General features: G+C 38.5%; 1 protein-coding gene across 13 annotated transcripts in view; it reads right to left on the reverse strand.

The window, feature by feature from the left end:
* The window catches only part of KLHL13 (kelch like family member 13), an 87,070-nt gene that overhangs the window by 30,086 nt on the left and 29,013 nt on the right, over positions 1 to 27,971 (reverse strand). Inside the window, exons 1-2 of one of the 13 annotated variants that reach the window (XM_087748954.1) lie at positions 8,151 to 8,537; positions 7,552 to 7,664 (exon numbers count right to left, since the gene is read on the reverse strand). The exons of 10 other annotated variants lie outside the window; for them this stretch is intronic. In XM_087748954.1, coding sequence (XP_087605080.1) covers positions 7,552 to 7,649 — 98 coding nt within the window. In that variant the 5' untranslated portion in view covers positions 7,650 to 7,664; positions 8,151 to 8,537. Of the gene's footprint in view, positions 1 to 7,551; positions 7,922 to 8,150; positions 8,538 to 27,971 lie in introns of those variants that run through there. 2 more of the 13 variants (XM_009465314.2, XM_009465313.2) reach the window with 2 other exon arrangements.

Raw genomic sequence — 27,971 nt, forward strand, 5'->3', positions numbered from 1 at the left:
GTTTATAGATTAGAAGGACAGCAGTAACACTAAACAAATGTTTAAATGTTCTGCTAACTTGATACTGAGCTCTTCTAAATCTCCACTCCAGGAGAAAGGCATAAAATAAAGCTTACTGTTTCTTGAATTAAAAAACAAATAGATGTTCCTATATCCATTTTCCACCTTTCCTCTTCACTAAGGGTTTTCTGTAAAAGGAGAACAGAAAACCAGGCTCTATATAGCACAGCAAACCAGTGAGAAGTGGGACGTTACCTTCACAAGGCTCTGGCCAAGGGCAGCAGGAGAGGATATAGGGCTTCCAAACGCCCAAAATCAGCACGGAAGGACAAAGACCGTTTCTGGACGCATGCTGATGAGCAGCAAGCAGAGGCAGGGAGGTCTCCAACTTGAACTGCTGTTTGGACACAGTTACAGCATGAGATGCTCATTGAAATGACCACCTTAAGAAGGTGTCTGAAGGGGAAATTAAGTACCAAAGCAACGTAGCCTGAGCAGCTCTGCAAGCACAGTCACCAAAGGCAGCAAGGCCACGAGGGGACCACCACCACCACAGACTGACTTGAAGGACAGGGACACCAAACCTTGTTCAACCAGAGTCAGGCTCTAGGTAACCTACTTAAGCTATTCTAGAAGCAAAGTTTTGAAGACTAGTGCTTAAAAGTCAAGCCTTTAATTTTTTTTATTTTTTTTTTTTATGAAAATACAGTCAAGTCTCTTCAGACATCAACACACAATCACCAACTTGACAAAAAGTTTCTGCTCAAGCACACAAGCCCAGAATGCAAACAGAAACGAAGAAAGCTGTTAGAAGCACTCAGATGATTGAAGACACAATCGCTGTTCCAAACAGCAATGGATCTGGGTGGAAAGGAGGACAACGCAGAAACGAGGATAGTCCCAACATCACTTGAACCTTTTTGTATCACTTCAAAGTAAGGCCACACTGTGACCAAAGGCAGCACAAAATTAGGTCCCACAGAGCCAGCAGAAGAGGACTGAGCAACATGAACCGTTTTGGTATGATTTCCCAAGGCTACACGCACAGAAAACATTCTCCTCAAAATTCCTTCTTAAACAACTAAACTATCAGAGGTCTCAAGCTGTTTGCAGCATAATTACAGCCCGCTGGTTAATTCAAATTTGTTTTCCACAGAAACAAAGCAATATTTGGCTCAGTCATTGCTATAAAGCTTTTGTTCCTAACAGTATTTAGTCTCTCTGGGAGCCTCAGTATCACATCCACATTTATCTATTTGACAAAGGGTTTACATTCATTGAGCCATTTGTAGCTTAAATTTGCAGACTCAGATTGTTTAATGATGCTAAATTAGAAATGGTTCTCTAATGACTTTTTGCCAAAGTTGGTGTTAGTCTATTGATTCCTACTATTAAAAACTGAAAAAGCAAGGCAAATACACATGCTTTGTAGCTTTTCTACAGAAGCAGAACTACTTTATTTCCTTGATGTTCAAAAAGGTAAAATACAACAGTCACCCAGAGGTTTCACAGTTTAGGCTGGACTGACATTCCAGGTCCTATTCTCTGCCCTTTATATTTGGTCTTCAGTGTTCAAAAGGCAAGTCATAATTTTAGCTAGGCAGCTTAATGCTTCCTGTGCATTACAAAACACCTAAGAAAAATATTTTGCATGCACCAGCAGATTACAGTTCTACCCAATGTGCCTTTAAATCTTAGTTTTCATACACATAGAAATTGTTAAGTTTACAGAATGGTTCCTTAGAGACAAAAGCCTATATATGTTTAAGATGGCACCCGCACCTTCAAGATTTGGTCATAGAATACACATCCCACCGTATTCCTGTAACAGATTTAGAAACAACTCCTTTCCAGAGTCTTGGCTTTTTTTTTCCCTATATACTGCACAGAAAAATTTTGATTGCTTAAAAGCCAGCAAAAAAAAAAGGAAACAATATTCTGACATTAGGGTTTGGTAATTAACCCCTGTTCTTTCTGCTGCCTAGGTCTGCTCTACCATTCCTCTTGCTTTGTCACTTCTCACAGTTGTTTTAGCATTCCTTTATTACAATTTACTGGGGAGAATGTAGGGGGGCATTAACTACTTTAAATCAAAATATTTTTCCCCTACATAATAAAGAGTTTAAATCTAAGCATGTCAGGTAACAGGTGTGGGTGACTTGTCCATTCCATGAAAAAACACATTTTTGCAACTTAGATATTGCAACAATCTCAGTCACCACTGCACAAACTATTACGGCAATAATATAGATGTGCACTTCCACTTCAGTGTTATAGCTACACATTATTACACTACAATTCCCACTATTACCATTTAGAATAAGTGTCTATTATTTTAAAACCCCAATGTTCACCATGTACTTTATGAAAATCCACAGGTATCCCCATCTAAACTTCAACAGAAAATACTGCATAACACTAGAAAAGCCAGCGAGCACAAAGTGATTGCACAACAAGATTTTTTTTCCCAAGAAAAAGGAAATAATGGCAAAAATGACAAACTGGCAGAACTGACATTCTGGCACAATAGACTGAGTAACATATTCAAGATAATTCAATAAAGATGCTTTAGCATGTCACAACGTAAGGTCAATATTGCAACAAAACACTGTATAAGGAGAATGTGATTTTGAGGACCTGTAAGCCACAGCATCACCTATAAAGGTCTGCCCAGAAAAAATCACTAGCACTGGGAAACCTCATAACAACTAGGTTTGGGTTTTTTTTCCCCTTGTTTTTGCCAGTTTATTACTGCAATGAAATTTCACATTTTGAACTTACAATAATCTACTGAAATACCTATTATGTAAAAAGCAAAAGTAAGATCAACAGGCACAAATAAGAACTCTATAAATGAAATTGCTGGGATTAAAAGCAGTCTTCTATTTATAAGATATAAGCCCCTTCTATTCCTCACCCACCCAATTCATCTGTTTGCATGCATTGTCAGATTACTTTAAAAAATATGTGGGGTGACCTGCACATTGCCAAAGACAGGCGAGTCCGTTTTGGTGTGAATACCATGTAGTCTGTCAAATGCTCAAGAGCCCAACAAAAGGGTTTATTTACTAAAAATGACCAATGAAGACTGCAGAGACACACAGGGTAGCTCACAAAAGAGAACTGCCTAATGCAGATGATCTGATGAATTACGCATACACACCTTTTTCCATTTAAGTATATATCATTGGATAGAACAAATTCAAAGAGCTCACTGCAGAGCAAATCAGAGATTTGAAAGACGACACAAAAGCATTAACCTATATAACCTATATAAGCAGCTAAAACTAACACTGATTACTCCAGAGAATTAAGAATTTATTCTCCTTTTCTGCACAGTAACTGATTGCCATTACTGCAAAGCATTTCCTACCGGAGAAATTTCACAACCACATGACTCAGGATAGACAGACTGCTGCAAACCCTTTGATAGCAATATATTTGGAATATAGCATTTGTTTAGTTAGTTATTAGTCAGTTATTTATGAACATATGCAAAGGATAGTTTCCTTTTAAAATATCAACACACTATTCCATGTAAAAGGATAGAAGGCACTAAGTTTGCAAATGGATTATTCTGCATTAAGTGTTTGGTTTTAATTTTACTTCATTCTAAACATGGCATATTGGAGACTAAAAACACTTAACTGAACGTTTAACTTTTCAGAAAACAGCTAACAATCATTCTCACATGACATAGGGCTATAGAGTAATCCTATGTCATAGTATTTTTGAAAATAGTATTTTTGCATTGTTCAGTTCTTTGTAGATGTCCATCATAGTACTTCAATCTCCAGAGTTTCCACAAATGTTTCTTCCATTCATGTTAACAGAAGATGTGCACAACTTTGGAAAACAATATAAATGACATTGCTAGTGTGAACCAGAAAGAATTCTCCTTTTAGTTCTTCACGTATGAGACGATGCTGCCCGTGAACAATAATTGGGACACATATTCCTTTACACCTCAAAGCTGTTATATATAACCAAATTCTGAACTGTTCCTCACCCTCTCTGAAGTAGTGCTTCAATTCTTAACTTCTGCTTATGTCAGTCACTGGTTTTTGTTTGTTTTTAACACGTGGCCATCAATACATAGCTACAATACCAAGGAATACCGCTTTTCCAACTCGGTATTATTCACTTTGTCCTTTTTTCCGATTCACTTGCTGAAACTGCTCACCTGCCCACATAAATATTGTCACCTAGGTCTCTGTCCCCACCTAGTCAACACAACCACAAATATGAATACAATTTCACTAGCAGAGAATAAACTTGCTGTAACACCTTTCATGCTCATTTTGACAAAAGGAATCCATATTCTAAACCCCAACGCCGGAAGTGTCATGAAAGAAAATGTAAAGCAGGTCGACAAAGGCATGCGCGTGCACATACATCGGCACACCCTTAACTCGTGCGCTAAGCCAGGCTGCATTACACCCACATATGTTGGTCACATGCCAGTACTCCAATTCTAATACTATCTAATTTCCCCTATGCAATGTCACTGCATCTCTCCATCAGCTTGGGGGAAAGCGCAAGCTACTCTGGACCAGTTCCACCAGAAGCCAGGGGATGGCTGCATTTCCCTTCAGAGGGACGCTTCATCTTCCATGTAACGTGAGAAGTTACCTCTTGCAGTCAGGATATCCTGAAAATATCCCAAATAAATAACTGGTGGGAAACAAAACCACCAGCCAAACGGCAGTGATTCACTGCTGCTCCTTTCCCATTGCCAGTAAAGCAGTACCGGACCCAGCAAACCCAGCAGACTTCCCAGTAACAGAACCACGTCCTCGCCTACAAAGCCATCAGCTCAACCTCAGCAGGTCCTTTATTTCATGTACTACCCGGCCACAAGTTTCCCGCAGCAGGGGACTCTCGGGGACGAGCTCTTCGAACTCATTCCCCACCTCAGCAACTACCGCAAACTTTTCAAGCGGAGACGGCAGCTAAGCCGCCCCGGCTGCACAGCTCGCAGGACAGTTAACTGTTCGACAGTGGTCCTTTGTACATAGATGCCGGTTTCATCCAAGAAGCCAAACGTGCTCATAACCACCAGTCTCTCTCCCTCTTCGATAGAGGGAAACTAAGGCAGAGCTCAGGTATCGGGTACACAGAGCAAATAAAACACTAATAAAATCTATGTGTCCTGACAATCTGTTTAATCTCTAGATAAGTTACTTGTAAATCATAAGCAGGACGAAGGTTTTAGGGTTAAGGTTTAGGGTTAAGGTCAACTTTACTAGAAAAACCTGAAAAACTGGAATTTCATTTTAAGTACAAAAAAAAAAAATTCACCTTTAAGACCTCCCGACTTTACATTCCAAGTTATACTACAAACCTATTTTAGAAGATTAAGATGTCAACTATTAAAGGGATTAAAAGCTCAATTATACCTTTGTATACTCTAGATCCAAAATATCAAGTACAGAAGTGTTCATCTGTGAATTCAAGAGTTTTATGGTCACTTATTTTACATCAATACATGTTCCATTTCACATGCTACTTATTCCTGAATTTTTTCTCAAAACACAAGCCTTTTGCCAGTGCGCAGAGTACTACTTATGAAAGAAAACTTATAAATATGAATGTGAAAAACATCAGATCACATAAAACAGTAGCAAATTTACTGTAATCTCTGCAATGAAGATAATGAATTCCATCACCTATTTTACTGGTCAACCTAAATTACAAGGGTTTTTTATCCATTGATATATACTGCCTCATCAAATAGGTGCCATTTTGTAATGTTTCTCTTTTTTTATAATAAAGTACATGAATAATTTAATGTTAGATTTAAGAGCCCTGCTTATGTCAGGACTGTGTGCCAGTGAAGAAATGTCCCCATAAACATTGGGGTACATTGACTCACTATAAAAAGATGATTAAGGCTGCTGATCACACATTTCTCATGCTCCAGATAAGCTCAGCATCATATAGTTGAGCATGATCACTAAATCTGTTCACATACTTTCAACACACTGACATAATCAGCTACATGATCCCCATCATAAAAGCCAGAGCACACACAGAGCTAGATTAGCAATTTAAAGGTGACACACAAAAGAAATGCTCAGTTTCAGCAGCAGATAGATCAGGCTAGGCTATTTTTTATTTTTCTTGCATTTAATATTATAGTTTAAAAAACAAAAACGTAACATACAACACTAAAGACAGCGTTTCCCTGAAATAGGTTCAAAAGCCTCGCAACTCTTTTTTTTATCATTATACTTTCTTTGTATTTAGCCATATTTTTAAAAAAGTCATAATAAGTAGCAATTTATTGGAAACACCTTATTTCTGGTAGACTTAAACATATTTGATGCATTCAGTGAGTGAAAAGGCTGAAGCACTACCATGAAAATTAATCTTAAAATTGGAGGGTGCAGAGCACAGGTTCTGTACAGCCAGGTTAGCTCCTTAAACCCCAGCCTTTCCGACCGAGAACAATAGTGACCACGCACACAGCCTTGTATTGTTTCAGCTCCACTCCTTATCAATGCAATTCTCAGCAACAACCAAAAAACCCGACATTTAGAGGACCTGTAAATACCTATTTCTTACAGCATGTCCCTATAGCAGCTGAAGCAAAAGCCTATCTGCAAAAAGACAATACAAGCTTTAAAGTACCAATATTGTAGATACTAGGCTAGAATACTATTGGAAAGTAATAGTCTTTATAGTAATTTCCAGATAGGGAAGTCATCTACACTGCTACTTTTGCATTTTAAAGCAACTCTTCCTCATTTTCAAAAGAGCTGCGTCCTTAAATAAAGGCAATTCAGCATCCTATGCTTAGTTTTATCTCACAGAAGGAAAAAAGCCACCTGTATATGCTAACACAGAACTCACAGAAACAAAAGGTGAACAAAAGCTCCATCAAGATTTGGCAAGACAAAGGCATATTGTTTCCATGTGTATTAAAATACTCTTTTCTGTGAAGCTACTTTACGTGGACAAACTGCATAACTATGTGAGTATTCAGATACGAATGATTTATATTTATGTTTTAAGCTTTTACTGTAACTTTGTAAAAAGACATTCAATTTGTATTAAGGCTAAGACTTTCAAGAATAAAACAAGACCAAAGCAGGATGATTTCTTTTATACAAGAACTTACACGAACAAAAGTGCAGTACAACACAGCAGGTGATTCCATGTTTAAATTCCAAGTGTACTAGTCAGGAGGAAATGTTAGCATATACACTACAAAGAAAGCCTGCCTCAAAGCTTAACTTGGCAATTCAAGATCAGCGCTACAAATTAACAGCAACACGAACTTTTCAAATGAACATATACGATATTATTATGAATATGGCTTAATCTGCACAATTTCTCTATGTTTCAACAAAGAGGGAAAGACTCGACAACATCCATCATGAAACATCCAGGATAAAATCCGGGGGGGGGGGGGGGGGGGGGTCTACATAGAAAACAAGGTAAAATTCTGAGTGCCAATGTCATTTAATATATAACAGGGTATTTTGCCACAGGGTAGTAGTCTCACGAAAGCAATCCCACCTTATTATCCTCATTTCTCTCACTTACATGTATGCTGGAGAAAGTGGCGATGACCTGGATGTTTTAAGCACAGGAACTGGGAATTTCCAGATAGCAGGAGAGCTCGTTTTCCATTTCAATGGCATGTTGTCACCACGGTACTACAATAACAGTAAACAGCGTTTCCATAACAGACTACCAACTAGGACTTCCATTCCACACACTACTGACACAGCAGTGGCTGCTGCGAAGAACGAGGAAATGATTCTGCCAATGCCCTTAAACCGATGCTTCCAATCTGTAAAACAGGGCTGCAAGGCATCTCCTTTTAAATCCTGCTGTCCCCTAAAGCAATATGATGATTCTATCCTTCTAACTCAACAATAGTGCCACCTCGTTAGGGAAGCGCTGACTGCAGTATATGTTTAAAAAAAAAAAAAAAAAAAGACTGCACTGTGCACACCAGCACAATGCAGCTTTATTTAATAAAAGCAGCTAATTTTTAAAGAACTGTTTCTGATGCTATTGTTCTGCCTTAACAGGGACACTGCAGCACTGTACTATATTCTCTTCCTATTAACCTCATTTCTGACCAATGGAAGCAGAAAAAAAAAAAATGGGTTTCATATGAAAATGAAACAACATACCTACTCAGAATACACTTGTCATCCTCTGAACATTCTTCTTTTGAGCTGCAACAATACAAATGGGATATAAATCTCAGCATAGCCTTAGGCCACGGCTAATAGAGATCAGTGACTAAATTCAGCAGCCTGTTTTCCTCCTGTGCAAGCTCTGACCAAACAATACAAGAATGCCATTATGGAAAAAGCCCATTGCAAAAATCAGTCCTTCTAATCCATAGCTAGGAAGACAAAATAAAGCACAAATCGCTGCAGGTTTCTGCATGCTCTTCTAATAGCTTCTGGTTCAGGATGCTCTCATTTTCCTATTCTCATTTCCAAGGAGGATGAACAAAATCTCATGCATTTTACAACATGCTATGGGAACACAAATATCACTCTGTCTTCTGCAGCAGAGAAGCAGAGAGTAGCACGCTGTTAATAGCAGTCCTGGTAGGGACGCTATCAACAACCTAATTCTGAACGCCCCCCCAGCAGCTCACAAATTGCCTGAAGAACTGACGAAGCAGACGGTCACGCAGGTGTCCGTCAGGGACCACTCTGCAACTCTCTGCTCTGCTTGGTGACCTCCCAGGGCTGAGGACAGCAGGGAGTTTAGAAGGCAAGCTATTAAAAAGGGAATGGAGAATTTAATAGCATATTGTGCATAAGCAGAGCAGGTTTCTAGGGAAAATAAGGTAGAGCTTCAACTATATTGACTCCCTTACAAGAAAAAAAAAATTAAAAAAATCACTTTTAACGTATTACCACAGTAGACCAGAACAACAGTGTTTATAAGATGTTTATTCTACAGATTTCAGAATAGTCTTTGTACAGCATGACAATTTTTCTGTTCATCAGGACAGCTTAATCCTATCACAAAAAAGCCAACACCCTGTCACGCTACGCAGCAATAAAGAACAGAACCAGGAGCAGAATTTCTGTAAATTTAAATGTTTTAATAACATTTAGTAGTACTCCGATATGTTTTTCATAAGGGTGAAAACTACATTGTTACATTTATTTATGGGATGAAATTACCGGGGAATAATTGCTGCTTCTGATCAATATTACTGAAAATGTTTGCCCAAAATAGTTTTGGGCATTTGAAGCCGTTACCATAACCACAGGCAAGGAACTAAAATAAGCCAGGATGATCAGAGCCGAGGATTAATTCAAAACCAGATGCACCTATTCAACAAACAAGTGAGGAGCTCTCTCCCACTTCTTCGAAGAAGTTCTAAATTACATGAGCAGCATTAACACAGGCAACAACTTTCACAGAAACTGCTACGTGAATGCTGAACAGACATTTGCTGTGTAGGACAACACTGTTTATATGCTATAAATACTAAGAAACACTAGCCCTGCAGAGAGCAAGTATGCAGTTTTAGCATAAAGAAGTCTTACTTTTAGTAAAAGAATTCACGCATTTACATGCCAACAGCCATGCTTGTCTGCAGGCATTGTTGCAGGCAATATTTACAGTCTCATACATATACGTAACACCAGACTACTAGATCATGCCTTCTCTGCACTGAAGGCCTAAAGTTAAGTTGAGAGAGATGTTAGATAGCAGCTAGTATAACCACAAAGAAAAATAGCACGATTTTGAATTCATACAATCAGTTTTGCTTTTGCATTTCCCATCATACAGAAACTGTCTTAAAATACAACAAGCAAACGCTGTTACTCCCTTCCTCACGTTGAGCACACAGCCAGCGCAACCAACCGGTAACCGCTTTTAAAGTCTGGATCTCCCTGCTCTGCCAACCCCAAGGAGCCGATTACACATTTTAGTTATTAACAGCAGCATTATTAATATAAAAGAATGAGGCTAAGGACAAGCAGTGGGCCACTTTTTCAAATGTAACTCTTGAAATACCCTTTTGACCAGTAAAATAAAAGCCAGCTGAAGCCACACAGTCATTCCCAAGCACTGACTGGTGTTTAAGTCAACCAATGCACATCCAGAAAGCAGAGTTACTTTCCACTGCTGACCCCCACAAGATCATTCAGCATAGAGGGCAGCATTAGTGCTCAAATACCTGCTCTCCTTTGGGTACTTCTAGTCCCATTTATTTTTCATTTAATTTACAAGCAACCTAATTAAAAACTCTACAGAAAACCCAGTAGCAGTAAACTTAACAGTTTTTTTAAAGTGTATGAATCCCAAGCACTGCCCAAATTCATCTCCTCCTAACATCCAGCACACACTACTTGATCAAACAGCCAATGCACAAAATACAGAACTGAAGGAAGTAGCAGTGCCAGGTACTCTAAAAACAGGCAAATGCTTTTCACTGGCAAAAGAACCACCACATGAGAAATGAATCACCTATCTGCACATAAGGAGAAAATAAAAAAAAAAAAATCAAATACCATTTTATGCCCGACAGTCAAAAATCGGCTGTGTATTCCCAGGGAAAAGATTACCTAAATGTATTCTATGCTTTACATAAACTATTCCTAAGACAAGAGAAAAATCACAGTATACTATTCTGTTATTTTAATTAAGACTTCAAAAATAACAGTTTAGTTACACATTTAAAAATACGGGGAAAATAACCTGATCTCCTGGAGTGCATGGTACCAACTGAATATACTACATTTGCTGTTCTCACATTACATTGCTTTGCCACTCGTCCCCAAATTAACTGGTACTGAAGGCCAAAAGCAGCGTTACAGCTCTGTGCAGAATCCTGCTTGCCAAGGAAACAGTTATTCCTAGACGAGTGCTAAGAAAACACACCAAACTGGAGCACCAAACTGGAGCTCTGCTTTTCTTTAAGTTTAAAACTCTTAAATGCTGAAGACCCATGATAACTGCACAGATTAAACAGCTTCTCGGGACCATTCAAGGGGCTTGTTTTCTGTTGTTTTCTGTATTTTTCTCACAAGCAAGTTCACGTTCAAGATTAAAAGCATCTACCATTTATAACTTGCTTAAAGTTATATTGTACTTAATATCTGAGTCTTTTACCTATCTTTTATTCTGTATACAAAAGATGAGAAAGAGGAAATCTTTGGGTTTTAAGCACTTTTCCACGCTACTATTTCCAAAGCCGCTCAGAGCAGACTGACAGCAAAATAACTGACAGGGTATCGAGCACTTCTGCAGAGACCTCCTCCATAAAGTAACTGAACAGGTGGCATAAGAAGAAAAAAAAAAAAAAAAAAGAAAATAAAAAGACCAAAGGCAAGATCCTAAGCTGCCATTTTACAGACCTGAGCTGTTAGCAAGGCCAGAAGCTATTGATTGAGGCTGTACAGCAGTGCAGCTCTGATCCCACAAAAAGAAGGTACATAAGAGTGCTTAAAGGAGCAAGGCATTTCTTATCCCTCTTCCTCCACCCCCCACCCCAAATCCTTCTTCACTATTGACCAACAAGCAAGATTTGGCCCCAAATGTGGGGAGCAGGCACATAGCACCGTACTCTGCAAGCACGTGAACGAACCACAGACAGAACCACCCCTTGCAAGCGTGCTGATCACAGCACCTTTTCCTCTGCAAGCTTCCCCTGATCTTCAGGGTAGGAATGCAGCTAAAACCACTTCCCTTGAGATTCTCTTCCTTTTTCTTGTGATATTCTCCTCTTTCCTTTGTGCAGCCTGAACGCCAAGCTGCTACCACATTGTTTCGTACATACCAACTGTCAATACGTATGCCTTTGCTGCCTTTCACCTGCATTATAAAATACAAGTTCTTCTCTTACAGCCCAGGATGCTTACATTTCTGGGGCATGTATACTTCCAACAAAACTTTTAAATCATCTCTGCATTTTCCGTAAGACTTCCCCTCATGGTTGTTCAAAGAAGGAAAAGTCACAGGCAGAAAGGTGTATCAGAGCCCAGTGGCAGCATAAAACTATACTAGTCTGAAAATATTTATTGTTAGCCTTGACATGAATTGTTGTAGGAAAATTAAGCAGAGTAAAAGTCAACTTCTAGACATGCCACTGGATTTTCATCAGTTCACACAGATTGACTTTAACTTCTTTTTTCAGCCCTGAAACTGTTAAAAACAAAACTAAAAGATATTTACTCAGTCAAGTGATTTGCTGTGGTTAAAAGATTTGCTGTTCCACTCTAACAAGCTGCTTACCTCCCTCCTTTTATTCATCTGCTGAGCATCGGAGGAACCCAAAGCACTAGGTGGAAATAGGGTTATGCTATACGGAAACTTTCTCAAGTCTTGCAAATCATTTCTAGCATGCCCTGAAAAGTCTTCTGCACTTCCAGAACCCCAGGCTTATTTTAGCCTTACAAAAAAGAAAAATGTTCAAACTTACAGTGACTGTGCGATTTACATCTCCCATTTTCATCTAGGCATGTAAACAGAATGGTCTAAATATTTGTGTCACAAATATTACGTTTTCTAACATTAGACTATTTTTCTACTGATACAGTGTTTGTTCATATAAGAAAAAGTGCCAACAGACAAAAACAGGTTAAAATGGTGCTGTTAAGACCAGTAAACATCTTCAGACTTTTGAGATTTTTTTCCCAGCACCTATGTTTTAAAAATTCATTGATTCAAAGCCACGTTTCCATTTTAAAACGGATACATATTATTACATGATGAAACCTCTATTATAGGATATTAGCACTAACAAAGCTCACTCCAAACTGAAGGCAGAAAACTCAGTTTCACATCAGAAAGAATTGCTCTGGTCTTTTGCATATCTTACAACTACCAGCCCACTGAGCTGATGCATACTACTACGCAAGACCATTTTGATAGAGAAGAAAATAAAACACAACCCCCAAAATCCAGTAAAATATTCACATCAAAGCCATAGAGCTCAAATGCAATAATCATTTCACATGGATGCTTCTCATGCCTCTACCTCTGGCTTTTCAATCTATTAAACTACAGCTGTTCCAATTACTGGAAGAGAATAATTAAAAAATGGTGTTGACAGTACTGCCCTATATGCAAGTCAGTTAATTAATACAATTTCTTTGACCATATATTATGAAAATATTCATACTGGTGAGGCCACACCTCGAGTACTGTCTTCAGTTTTGGGCCCCTCACCACAAGAAGGACATGGAGGTGCTGGAGCGTGTCCAGAGAAGGGCAACGAAGCTGGTGAAGGGTCTGGAACACAAGTCTTATGAGGAGCAGCTGAGGGAGCTGGGGTTGTTTAGTCTGGAGAAGAGGAGGCTGAGGGGAGACCTTATTGCTCTCTACAACTTTCTGAAAGGAGGTTGTGGCGAGGTGGGGGTCGGTCTCTTCTCCCTAGTTACAAGCGATAGGATGAGAGGGAACGGCCTCAAGCTGCACCAGGGGAAGTTTAGGTTGGATATTAGGAAAAACTTCTTCACCAAAAGGGTAGTCAGGCCCTGGCACAGGCTGCCCAGGGAAGTGGTTGAGTCTCCATCCCTGGAGGTATTTAAAAGACGGGTAGATGTGGTGCTCGGGGACATGGTTTAGTGGTGGACTTGGCAGCGATAGGTTAATGGTCGGACTCGATGATCCTAAGGGTCTTTTCCAACCTTAACGATTCTATGATTCTATGTATCAAAATTCTTATGAAGGGAAAGCAAATCTCTGCCTAAAGAGGAATCTGAAGGAAACCAGTGCAGTTATGCCTGCAATCCCTTCACAGTGACACTGTAGCATTCCCCAAATATTGAAGTACAGAAAAAAATTGGCAATATGTACCTTGCAATACTCTTATGGAAACTACAACTTTTCTAGAAACCTAAGGGATCTATCTTACAAAGAAAAAGTATTTCAATTAAATTTTTTATGTAAATAAGAAATAAGCTTTAAAATAGCTGAAGACAGTTCTGAGAATTGCACATGTACTTTGACTTACTATCCACTACGTTGTCTCAAAGAAGCTTTTTTATAACTGGGGGGAAAAAAAGCCCTCGGACACCAGATATAAGTTACAGCATCTTTTGGACGCAACTGCACTGTAGACATCAAAATGCATGTGGCCTCATAAATGGAACAGAGATGCTTACAAAATAGTTATTATCAAATATATTTAATTCTTTTAAATTGGGCTGACTGCTCAAAGAACAAGAAATAACCATAAAAAACTCCTTTGTAAAACAAAGGAGTGAGAGAAACTAGGGTTGTAGCCAACCCCTCCTGCTTTCAAAATGCTGGAAGCAGTACAGGTTCATGGCTCTATAGCAATACGTGTAGGGCTCTTTCTAAAACAGGAAAAAAAAATCCCATAATCTTTAAATATTAAGTTAAGCAGTCAGGGCATGTACCACATGTTTAACAAGAAGTACTGCAGTTTGCCATCCACCGACTCAGCACTTTTTCCTGTATAAATGAGGAAATTGCTGCAGTAACATTTTAGGATGCATCATTTCAGTGGCAATTATTTTTATACATAAATATACATATGCATACTATATATATGTATGTGTTCACATATACAGCATGTGTATATATACACACAGACAACATATAAATGCACTACATGCGTGTGTATATATATGTACACACACATTTGAGAGAGAGATAGAGAGAGAGATGACAAATGTATTTTACCCTGCATCTGACACGGCCACTTCCCCTTCCTTCCCAACACGTCAGTTAGGAAAGATTCAAGTTCTCACATGATTTTCAGACTACCAAAATGTATGTTCTTCAACAAACCAAAGAGGCAGTAGCAGCTGGCTGACTAAGACGTAATCGGATTGAATAATGAGTTTCTCCATTACATACATTCTTCAAAAACCCACAACCCTGGTCCTTGCAAGTATCATTCATTAATGAGAAAAATGTCTTGATACTTGCCTAAGTATGAAATTTCTGAAATTATTCAGCAATAGTAAACAGTTAAAAAAACCCACACCGTTTCCTATCAGGTCACAATCAGATATTTTTAAAACAATTTAAAAAAAACATAACTTAGGTTAAATCTTAAGTCAGCTTCCCAGAAACTTGCAGGGAAAGGGGGACACACACGAAATGAACAAACCTAATCTCTGTAGTATTCACATTTCTAATATTTAGAAGGGTTAATTTATTAAAATATTAAATTCTGTTTCAGGCATATTTTGTAACTACAGAGCCTCAGAAATATCTCAAATATATTCCTAAGTGTGTGTTTCAGGCCGTGAAAGTAGTTTTTATTTTATGCCACTTATGGATGTCCTGCATTTTCTTGTGTGTATTCTTGAAGAAGGCTTTGCTCTAAAATTGAGGTAAGATTTCTAGCAAGAAGTCACTTCCAAGAATCAAGATGCAGTGTTAACTAAATAAGAAGCTACAGGTTATAATATGGAAAAAAATAAAAATTCAGCTTTGCTTGAGCGAACTACTCTTACATAAAAGGCATTAGGTAAAATAAGGTCTTAAAACACTTAGTAGGAGGTAAAACCAAAGTGAGTTAATGAAGCTTTCCAACTTTTGATCTAAGCCCATGTACTCTGCTGACAACATACTAAGAAGAAATGCTTTTGAACTAACACAGATTTATTCAGAGAACTGTGCTCATCTTCCCCAGGTGATTATATTTAATAAATCACTACAGAAATCTGAATGCACAGTCACAGCAGCCAGACTGACCCTGCTGAAAGTAATTGGTCTGAAGCAACAGTTAGTTTTATTAGGTCAAACTGTGAGCTACAAAGAATTTATTTCTAAACAACTTCTCCACAGCTGTTATGGTCTGTTGGCTGTACAATTTATTTTAGTAAAGTATGCCTAAACACATTTACACATCTGACTCATAATGCAAATATATTAAACAATTTAGTAATTAAAAGGAGGCTAGGACTGAGCACCAGCCACTAACAACTTCAGTATTTCCTGCACCGCAGACAGCAAACTGCAAATTACATTAGTCATGTGTTGATTAAAGTATTTTGAAAATATTCTTAAAATAAAAGTTTGTAGGCTTTTTCTTTCATTCTTCCATTATTTACATTGACTCTGTTAGTCATTTTGCATTCCCTAAACCTCATTGTCTTTATCCACTGGAGTGAGTTTTTGTGGTCCTGCACACCTACGCAAAGCCGTCCCTACTGAAAAGAGCAGGCATGGGGAGGCAAGAACAAAGCACATCGATCACTGCTCTTGTTGTGTGTTTCTGTAATGACTCAATTTCTTTAAAAGACAAAAAGATTAACTTTTTCTGGTCACAGGAATTCCTACTGCCTGGTGACCTCTGATGGATTCAAGTCTGCTAACCCACAGTCCACAAAATTTCCAATGTGGGCAGGCCGACGTCTTTATCTGAAGGCCAGAGTCCCTCAGGGACGACTGACAGAACAAGATTGAAAAGGTTTCAAGAAAGATGCTGACGCTTCAAGTCCAGGTTGTCAGAAATTGCTGTGTGCAACCTGGGAGCCAACAAACAGTGGGAATGCATCTTCTAGGAGAAGACCTGAAGCTGCTGCGCCATGCTGCCCATGGTCACCGCACTGCTGCTGGCTGGATTCCTTTAAGGAGTCAAAAAAAACCAAACAAACAAAAAAAAAAAAAAAAAAAACACACAAACACATTTACATAGATTCATTCAATTTAATTATTTGCCATCAGCTAGTCTTAAGCATGTTAGTTACAAATTTTTATGAAACAGCAACTTGAAGTTCAGCTTGCCCTCACACACAAAGGCACGTAAAATGCTTACACAGCAAAAAGTTCAGTTTCAAATTTATCACTAACATTAGTATTTCCCCTATTCAGTGTAAAAAAAAAAGTATAATTTCTCTGTACTAGAAAAGGAATTTCAAGCCCACAGATCATTCAAACTAAATGCCATGAGAACAGGTGGAATTAGTACCGAAGCTGGAACAGCTGAATGGGCCACACGGGACAAGGAGTCTTGTACTAAACCTCCATACCTTAAATTTCTTCGGGGTTTTTTTGCCTATAAGCCAGAGGCTTATCAGGAATCAACTCCTCCCGCTTGACAAAGGTACATGTAGTCCAAAGACTCCTTCCCAAAAGACAACGTGGGGGAACTCCCTGGTTTGTTGGCTCAGGATCCTCCCTCCCTCAGCAAATCAAGCCGGTGATAAACCTCCACGCTAGCTGTTCCCAAAAGGAAAGCAGCAAAATCGAATAACCGGGTCTCATTTTGATACTATTCCATTCCCAACAGCAGCAGTGAAAACTGACAAAAAAAGGATAGTTTCCACAGGTTCTTTCACTTGGGAGGGGGCCAGGAGCAAAGACACTGAAGATGTGTGTGTGCACCTCAAGGAAGATTTACACCTCAATGATACCTGTAACCATCCTTGCAGTCCTAAGTGCATGGAACAGCTTTAATAGCATAATTGGAAGACTTCTGCAGAGCTGGATACTACCTCTTCAGAAGATATCTATTCATCTTCTATAGCAAAAAGATTTTCTGTAAATTCCCACTGTTGAGTGCTGTTATGCAAAGGACCCAAAAGGTGCAGCCTTTAACATTCAGCTGAACGGGGGTGTAGGGAGGGTGTACAAGCAGTAAGTATGTTCATGCCACAGAATTAGCACAATCTTAGTGGTTATTAACATTTAATAAAAAAAATACATGAGACTTTCAAAATATATACCCTGATTACGTTTATGTTTTTCCAGATGATAAAAAAATGAATGATCACAAAAATGATACTTCATGTTAAACAGTTCCATTTCTCTGAAAGACGACATCATATTCTATTTCTAATTCACCAAATGTCAAAATTCCTGTGTCATAATTAAATTATAGAAAGAAAATTACGAACTGCTTTCTTCTCTAGCATCTATGAGAATATAAATTTAAAGAAAACTGTACATTTCCTAGGCAAAGTTTCAAAAGATGAGAGTTATTTATTTCATTCGAGTTTGTTATAGTGGGCAAACGTACGAGCTATGAATTAATTTCCAAAAGCAGATTTAAAGTGACAGTTTTAAGATATTCACTTAGCAGACTGGAACAACTTTGCAGTTACAACATCCCTATTTAGTGCCAACATAACTATCCGGATAATTTAGGATCAAATGACAACATACTGCTTTGCATAAAATAATTGTATATGGCAAGAAAAGTCTAAGCACGAGCTGATTTTAGAAGGGCCCACTGAAGAATGCTAATCTTATTTGGATTTTTAAAAACTATGAAATATTTAAACGAAATAAAGTTTCCTGATAACAAAACTTTATTTCATAAAATTTTGGGACCATTTTATAATACAGAGGACTGCCACACTGAACTTCAAACACCTGACTCCTAATGAAAATTGAGGTTCAGTGCTTTCAGAAACGTCCATGTTGTGGGTTACACAGGTCCCACCGCTCAGCCATTTTACCAGTACTACCGTACACTTTAGGCAGTTTTCTTTCTTTTCTTTTCTTTTTATGGTGTTGTACATGGGACTGTATCACTCTCTCCTGGCAAACCACCTTTTGGAAATGCAGAACCGAAAAAAACTGGCGAAGCCCTGAGAAGGAGAGGGCAGCAGGGAGGTGGGTCGAAGGGCTCAGCCCAGGTGGCAGCCACCAAGAGCAGAACTGCACCACTTCCCTTCTGCCCACCCTCGCATCACTGCAGTCAGCAAAATAAAAAAGGGTCTAACAATTCTGCAAATAACAGTAGACTTGTATGCAAAACAGGCACATTGCTCTCATTTGTGCTGCTCTAGTGAATCACAGCAGGCTCAGGAGAGACCGCATTATAGAAAAAAAAAAAAATATCAATAGATGAGCATGATGTAGAAGTCCTTGGGTGAAATGGCATTGCACAGCTGTGATGTGCAAAAAGACAGTACAAACAGTCAACTAATATTTGTATTTCAGCACCTCCTGCAGCTGCAGTCATCTACTTTTCTACAGCTGAAAATCTTTTTGATGCATACGTATATAACACCAAACAACTGTGATAACTGAGTTGGGACAAGCCTTTCTCTGAAATAAAAAGTTTAAAATAAACCAGTTGTAATTCAGGTGTTTGCCTGCCAGAGGGAGCTGAAGGAAAGAAAAAAAATCCCATCTATCTCAATGCTTCAAAAGTTTTCGTTCCATCCTACACCAATTAATTTAACTATTCAGACAAAAAAAGGTTTTAATGCAAAATCAACCCCAGCTGTGTCTGGCACAGAGAAGTCACAGCCTCATCCCAAACAGGGCAACCTTGCACCAACACCCCCACTACCAAAACCTTGCCCACTACGCCCAATACACTCGCTCTGCAAGTCCCCCTGGATTCTTGAATGGAAACAATACCTACCTTTAAAGTATATTTAAGTACTTTTTGATCCACACCATAGTGGAGATGACTGCCCCAGATACAGGCTTCTCTAGTAAGGAAAGCATCACATCTAATGCTTTATTACATCAACTTGTCATTAAATGCATGGCAACACTGCACAAAGACTAAGTTTCCAGTTTGCCAGAACAAAATACATACTATGCTGAAAACAGATTTTCATTTAAATGCTTATTGGTCTTTTTTGCACAGTCTTTCCACTTACTGCTTGTACCACTTAACATTGGTACCCCTATAAATCTGCATGTGGCTAGAGTTGCTACAAAAAAAATATAATTTGTAAATTTATAATTTGTAAATTTGTAAACTATAATTTACAAGTTACATAATAATTCATTCTTGCATAGCACCAGCTAACCTGAAGAGCTTAAAAGAGGCAGGAATTGGTCTCATTTTGCAAACTGGTAAAGCAAAATGTCTAAACAATGTGTTCATGGGAAACTGGGATTCTGTAAAACAGCTCAGGAAAGAATACCAGCACACACATGATGGACAACCCCTTCTTTCCATCCTGCACTTCAGTTAAACTACTTCCAACAGCAAAAACTTTAGCTATAAAAGCCAGCATGAATCCCACCAGAGTTTTCACATTTTTAAAAAGAGCAGAATCAGTATACCGTTAAATAGCTCCCTTAAAGATTTAAGGGCTAAACTGATCCAGCTTTCCTTAGATCAAAATTTGACCAACAGCTTTAAAATAACCTTAGTAGCATCCTGTGTATTTCTTGCAATCAAAACACTTTTAGGAAAATCAGTTATGCCACCTTCTGGTGTTCATAAGAACCGCTCTACAAGACAAATACTCATTTTCATAAATCTCCAGTTTAAATGGGACAAACCATAGCATAACCAGAAAACTCACTAGACCTAGGACACTGATGCAAAATATGACTTTTTTTTAAGCTTCAGTTGATTTGTACAACATCATTAGCTTGGACTAGCTTGTGCCCAGCCTTAAAGTTCCTAAGCCTGTACTACTTGCTGACAAACGCAGCAACATTCCCTCACGTTACCTGGTTTGAGATAGGAGCTATTCTGCTCTTTGCCCCATCTCACCAGCTATAGCAATGGAACTGGAAAAGGTAGAGAGTGAAAAGGATGAGCAAACTTGTGAAATGGCTTCTGTACAAGGAACAACTTGTAGATTGGACTTAACAGCATGGAAGGCAGACAGGCAAGAAGAAATACGTTCAGAGTCTATAGAGTCACAAAAAGCATGGTGAAGGTAAGCAGGGAGTCTTCATTCACCAGCTCTCCAACACAATAAAGAGAAAGCTTCAAATGAAACTAGCAGATGTCTGGTGAAAAAGAAAAAAAAAAAAAAACAGAGGAAACTTCTTCACATAATATGCTTCAGCTATCACACCATCAGCTTTTCAGTAACCATTTCTTCTTACGACAGATTCACAGAAGCAACTGTGAAAAGCAATAAAAAAAAAGTGGTTTGTACTGAGAGGCACGGTAGGCGACTCAAGCAGAGTCACATACAAAGCTAGCAGTCAAACTTCTTCACATCACCTCCCACTACTAAAGCATCATTAATACTATAGTAGGACAAATGTATGGATATGCAAGAACAACTCTAAATACCCTTCCTTTCTGTATTATACCTGGATCTATGCAACATAATCTATACTGCTAAGTACACAAGGAAGGATGAATTTAAGGTATGTCTCCATTTCAAGAAATTTTTGATTGCTTCCAAGCTAAGCCTTCAATATAAAATTGTTTCTAGACACCAAAGTTCCACAGACAATTTCGCAGGCAGAAAAAGCAGTGCATCTTCAGCAAAGGAAGAAAGTAGGTATAGAACTAGGTATGAAATAACATTAAAAAAGAGTATGTGGATAACTGACTCCAAGCATGTCAAGTTTGATGCTCCACTGTTTCTTACAAGACATGCATATCTACCAATTCGCCAATTTTAGTCAAACTTTGACCTACAAATTAGGTATTTCTGGCCGTAATTTTCCACTGTAGCTTTGAACTACACAAGTTTAATTACATGAATTTAAAATGTAATTAGGAAGTTTGGTGTAGGTATCAGACAAACCCAATAGCATGCTCAGGTACTTATGCACAAGTAGCAGAACCAACACAAGACACAGCTGAAATACAAGGACATCTATAAGCGTCCCCACTTGCTCATGACACCTTCCCACAAGCCTCTGCATATTCTTTCAGCTATATATATATTCAGCTCTTTGCAGTATGTGTCTCATTGTATAATCATTTTCTGATCTCTAAACAAAGCAAATCTTACATTAAGCAAAGCTTTGCTCTAACGTGTTCTTACAATTAAGTTTTTTTTTTATTCATTCTTAAATTCAGCATTTTGGTTTCTGGAGATGCTGTAATTATCATTTTGCCCACACAAGACAGAATGATAATATGCAGAAGGCTATACGCACAAGAAGAACAAAACTTTCATCACAAACACCACCAGAAGTCATGCTGCAACACCACTTTATTTGCCTGAAAGATTTTCCAAGAACCTCAGAAATAACTAATATAACACCAAAGTTGCACAATAATACCTCAGAAGAATCATGATAGTAACTCAGACCAGGCATAATGTGACTGCGGCCACCTGAACAAAGTCTTGCTGTATATTCCACAAAGCTTTGCCTGGAAAATGCAACGTTATCATCCCACATAATTAAACGTTAAAATAACCAAATTAAAAAAAAAAAAAAAGTCAAGCACTGACATTGGTCATGCCTGAACTGTTTCTGCCTGCCCATGTATTTACAGACATTTGTAACTGCCACTGAAAAGACTTCTGCAGTTTAGCAAACCTTAAACTGGAAGCAGTGTTGGTGTCTAGCGATTCAAAGGCAATCTCGAATGAACTCAGCACTTTCATGACACTAAAATCCTTGAAAGCTGAAGCTTTTGAGGCCTTTCAATAGCATATACTGGAAACATGAAAAGGCGGCAAGATTAATTTTGGGGACACCTGGGAAATCTCTGCTGAGCCAGCCATACGCTGCTCCAAATCCAAACGCACAGGGTACAGCAGTCAGATTAGGAAGGGAGGAAGGCAGGGCAATAAGCCAGATACTTATTCAACAGGGTCAGTACTGAACTTGAAACGAAATGCAGTTGGTAGCTCGATAGAAGATGAACATTTGCCACAAGAGTCTCTGTAAACACCGAAATAAAAAACTGTCCAGTGAAAAATAAACCTATGCAGGGAAACCAACAGTTACAGCCACTACTGGACCACAGGAGTTTTGCATAAACACTGTTCCAGAAGTGTTCTTTCTTTAATGCTTCTCATCAAATTTCTGTAAACTTATGTTCTGGCTCATATCCTGAATCAAGCAACAACATGCACAAACATACCTTTTTCTGTTTGATTCTTTAGCTGAAGTAGAAACATAAGCAAACTACCAACACCTTGCTGCACAAAAAGCAGCTGCTGGGAAGAAATTTTTTTTTTTTAAAAACATGACAAAGTTTTGCTGGGTCCTGAAATGCACTTTCAGGGATTGGGGGAGGGGGAGAAACAATGCCAATGCCCAAATTAAGCACAAAATACTGATTTATTAAAAAGAAAAGACCTCTTTGAAGACTACCAGGGATGTTAAATAATTACATTCAATAAAGAGTTAAGAAGAAGTTGTTCAGGATTCTTAGCCATCATATCAAGCACCTCAACGTAAAATAACTAAATTCTAGTATTTGCAGATAAGCAGCCTATTTAAGATTATCTTTGATCAACACCCCAGAACAATGCACAAGGCACAGCGTGACTAAGCTTTTACTTCACTGTTGTCATCTGATGAAAGCATACAGAATCCAAAGGGCACATATTCCATTCGGAAAAAGTGACATTAAATACAATTATTGAGCTTTAGCTTTCAGTTGTTGAATGCACATAATAAATTCTTTTTAACAGCAAATTCCAGTAATGTGATTCAGTTCGTTTACCCTCCTTCTCCCTCCCTTTTCTCCCAAATTCTGCATTGTAAATGGTCTTATAACCCAGAACGTTAACTGTCCAGAGAACAAGGCCATTCCTGTTCTTAAACAACACTCCTCATTACTCCTAACCCATGCATAGCAGACAGATGGCCGGTCTAACTTCAGATCAAGCCAGCACGCATCACGTAATTACTCCTCATCAGCCAACATCTTTGTCACACCCCACTAAACAGCAGCAATGAAAAGGATGTCCGGTTTACAATGACAGGCCAGTGATGTCCTGGCAAAGCCCCTGAGCAAAACCCAAGACAGACTACTATGTATTTTATTATATGGGCCCAGCTCTAATTATCTGAAAACAGAACTGAACAGTCACATTGGTGCTGTAATTACTGGGGAGACAGAACAAGAGAGGAGAAAATCTCACTGTGAGAGCCAAGAGGAACCCAGACAATAGCCAAAGATGCTGCTCTAGCCAGGAGAGAACAGCTTTACAAAGCCTGCAAACTCCTCTGCTTCAGTTTTCATGTTCTGCTTTACTCCCACATTGCTCTGACTCACTCAAGTCACATCAATCCACATTTAAGCAACTGCAAACACAGCTTTGCTGTCCTTGTCCAGCTGGGGTACCGAGGAACTTGCCGACTTGTCGGTACACGACCTCTACGCGCTTGGGACAACAGAAATAAATTGAGAGCATCTGAAGATTTAACACATTCACTTCAAATTAAGTTTCCTTCCAGATCCTCGGCTGCTACACCTCCACCTACCTGGTTGTCAGCTTTGATACAACTAGCCTGTAACAGGTGAGCTGGAGTGGAAGAATGAACCTAGAAGTCGGGAATTTGGAACAGGGCAGGTGCACGCTGAAAACATTTGGAATCCAACGTCATAGAGCTGGATGTGATAACATAGCTTGGGAAGATGGAGGGAGATTAGCAAGATGCTCAGGTTTCAGAAGTGTCATAGGAAGGCTGGGCATAAATATACGTACAATATTGTAACGAGGCAAAACAGTGACAGTTCCAGCTGAAGGCTGTGACGGACATACTCCTACATTTTAACAATGCACTGAATGCACTGTTATCTTCAGTTGTTAAATTTACTATCATCTGCAGGAATCATACTGATATCTGGATTTTAGATTTCAGTGTGCATCTATTTATGGGATTGGTAGTCACCAGGCTGTAGAAGAACATACTGTCTGAAAAACTGAATTGTTTCCCGCAGCAGCCTTCACTGGTCCTGCAAGATACTTCTCTAATACCTCTGAAGATCATGTGAAAACATAATAGTTGCTTCAGCTTTCACTGTCCAGGGTAAGACACTAATGCAAATATTACCTAGCACTTCTCATTTTTACAAGATATCCTTAACAACATTAGCAAGCTTGAAGTGCAGCTCATTAAAACAAATCAGTTTCAGATGCAAAACCTACTGATATCTCTTCATACAGTGAACACCCAAGCCAGACTGGGTACCCTGTTTTTCCAGCATAGTCTCCACCACTGTGCAATTATTTTCTAAGATATGCCTGATTTTGCATCCAAGTGAACTAAAATCTGAATCACAGACACATCCCAGATGTCCAAAGACAATGGAATCATCAGAAATGTATTGCCAAGCTGCACACATGAACACACACACGCGGAACGCCTCTAGCATTAAAAAAAAAAAAAAAAAAAAAGGAATATAAGTGGGGTTTTTTGGATTGGCTGGGTTTTATAATGCAAGTTTTTGGTGTTCAGGTGTGGGGGTTTTTTTTCCCTTCAAGTAAGGCACAAATATACACATCCTTCAGTTGTGTTGAGGGGTTTTTTGTTCATTTGTTTTTAAATGTAGGAAGTACTGACAAAGCATTTAGCACCCACAAAGAAAGGTATACTTCCCTTTTCAAAATTCGGCGACTTCTTTTCTTATCAGCAAAATGAAATAAAACCGATCAGATCCACCCATGAAAAAGTTTTATGTTTTCTTCCCCTTTCCTTTATGAAGAACAATGTAATTTTTCTATATTTGACTATATGGGAGGACATTGATTATAGCTGAATGTTAGCACTACAAGTATTTTCTGGGAGTAAGGAATTTAAAGATAGCATTGTTGCTTTTCAAGATGACAACTCTTTATTTCAAAAGTGGTTAGATGATCAGCTGCTAGCTAAGGCAGATTAAGCTGCATATTAAAATGATTCATTTTTTAAACGACAGGAGTTATTTAAGTTTTTGAATATTCTGTGCATTATCAATTTAAGAATTATGCCACTCTGGACCCAAAAGTGATATACTCAGCTTAAATATAGGGTCACAATGGATAAATTACGTGCAGAAAGGGAAAATGCTATACATGCTATTTGAGCAGATTTTAGATTGAGGACTCTAAAGCACCTTACCATAAACATAAAGCCACTTTGGATAAAGCCCCTCTTTCTAACTTGATGCATTCAAATAAACACCAACCTGAGGAGGGAAACAATCACTCATAACACTACACCCACCACTTGCCATCAAGAGAACAGTTCTAACCAATACACACCCACCCAAGCGACAGAAGACAGAGATATGGAAACAAAAGGGAAAACTGACAATCAGCATGAGATTACATTACACTGCTAACAACACATCACCAGTCGGAGAACTTTCCGGAGTTGTATCTTTTCTGCAAAAACCGCTCATGCGGTATTGAACACAGCACAAACCAGCCAGATGTTCCAAGCAGCTAGCCTAGTTTGCAAGCTTACCCATCCCATTAAAAGCAGTAGCCTCGCTTCCTTCAGAGAGAAAATAAACTACTGTAGATCCACACCTATTTGCTGCCCACATCAAGATCAAGTTGCAAACATTTCATGCGTCAAAGGCACCGCATTACAAATATACTAAAACTACATTTGGACAGATGTTAGGATCCAGAAGCCATGTATAGAGGGAGTTTAATTGCAACTAACCCAGAAAAATACCTGAACCAAAAACAAAAATCAGCTTTTAAATACGCAAGAGGGTGTTACTACTTTGAACCACCATTCCTTTCTTGGGGGGTGAGGGGACAGAACCCAAACAAAAAACTTTTTAACAGTTAAATGCTACCAATTTATTCATCAAGCCTGCACACAAATTTCTAGTCATACAAGAGCAACTTTTGTTTTTTTATCAAATACTCCGTCATCACAAAGAAAACATTACTTTTACCTAGTCAATATTGAAAAAAAAAAAACCTCCAGAGATTTTATTTAAATGCAAGTCAACATGAAAGCTGCGAGTTTTTACTTTATTAATACTTAAGTCATTTGGAGTGGTTGGTTAAAAAAAAAAAGTAATCTGGAAAGCTAAAAGCATTTATTGGAGAAAAACTTTTGACTGAAGAGGTTAATTCTTCCGCTGAGGTTAAGAAATCATTTCCTCCTAAACAAGCACAAACACTGTCACACGCCCCATGCTGAGACCAGATGTGACCAACACAAGTGTCCAATAAATAAGTAACTTGTCATCTCCTCAAAAAAAAAACCTGCTGGATTTTTTCCAGTTCTTTATTTTCTAACTTTAGCTCTTCCATGAATATATTCAAAAGGCTTTATATGAAAATGCCAACATTCCCATTTCAAATGAAAACATACTTGTTCTAAAATATTCAAGTGCACATGCCTAAGAATGAAGGACGTAAATGCATGGACCTAATGAGAAGAAGAGAAAATACAGGTAATGCCACTGCTACCAACAGAGCATTTAGCATGACTGCTAAATAAAATCAAGTACAACAGAATAACTAGAGGGAGATAGGATGGAGTGAAGAGGTACTGTTTGGGATTACTAGAGACTGGAAGCTTTTGAAGATGGAAAGAACACATACATCATAATTCTGCTCTAAGGAAAGCTTTTATAATTTTTTCTTCAAGTTTCATGGCATTATTATTCATTAAACAGCCATTCTTCATGCTAGGCAGAAATGTACCTGACCAAAACACTGCTAAAAGGCTGTATGCATTCACTGAGTGACAGCAGTATACAAGAATTTCACTTATACAGAAGTCTGAAAAGTGAAACTTGAGACCGAATACGCTCAAGACACCATAAATGCATCCAGCAGACAAAAGGCACTTGTGTGCCTGTTTTAGGGGAGGGGAAAAAAAAAAAAAAAGGCAGCAAATCTGTTGCTTCTAATCCAAGATCAAACATGTAGTGAAAAATCCCCCCGGAAGCGGAGAGCAGCATACTGATGAGTTTGATCATTCTTCAAGAATGATTTAGCTACTGCCAAAACATAACTTCAGTAATTTAAACTGTTGTCCCATGAATTATCTGTTTAGACTGAGATCAAAGTACACAAGATCAGTCAATGAAACTACAGAAACAGCTCTATTAGATTTCTTTAGTCTAAACTTGCTAAAAAATAAGGTTGCTTAATGTCAATACAATCTTTGGAACAGAAATAATTGAGCATTTATCCTTAAGAAGAATGCTCGAAACAGTTCTTTAAATATATTAATCTAGTTAAATGAAAGGTTTAAATGTCATTAACAATCAAAATGAAGAATGTGGAAGTCTTAAATGGCATTAACAGAAAATTGCTAGTCATGAACGATGCCATTTGATGCAGCAGTATTTTTCAACCACCTACAAGGGAAAACAAATCCTACCAACACTGTTCCCTTACCGAAAACCTCTTATTCATGCTGCTATATTGCATATAGCAGTGCAGAAAAGCACCCAG

The sequence above is a fragment of the Nipponia nippon genome, unplaced genomic scaffold (genome assembly GCF_047370975.1).
Source record: "Nipponia nippon isolate SJK-2023a ecotype South Korea unplaced genomic scaffold, ASM4737097v1 scaffold_12, whole genome shotgun sequence".
NCBI lineage: Eukaryota > Metazoa > Chordata > Aves > Pelecaniformes > Threskiornithidae > Nipponia > Nipponia nippon.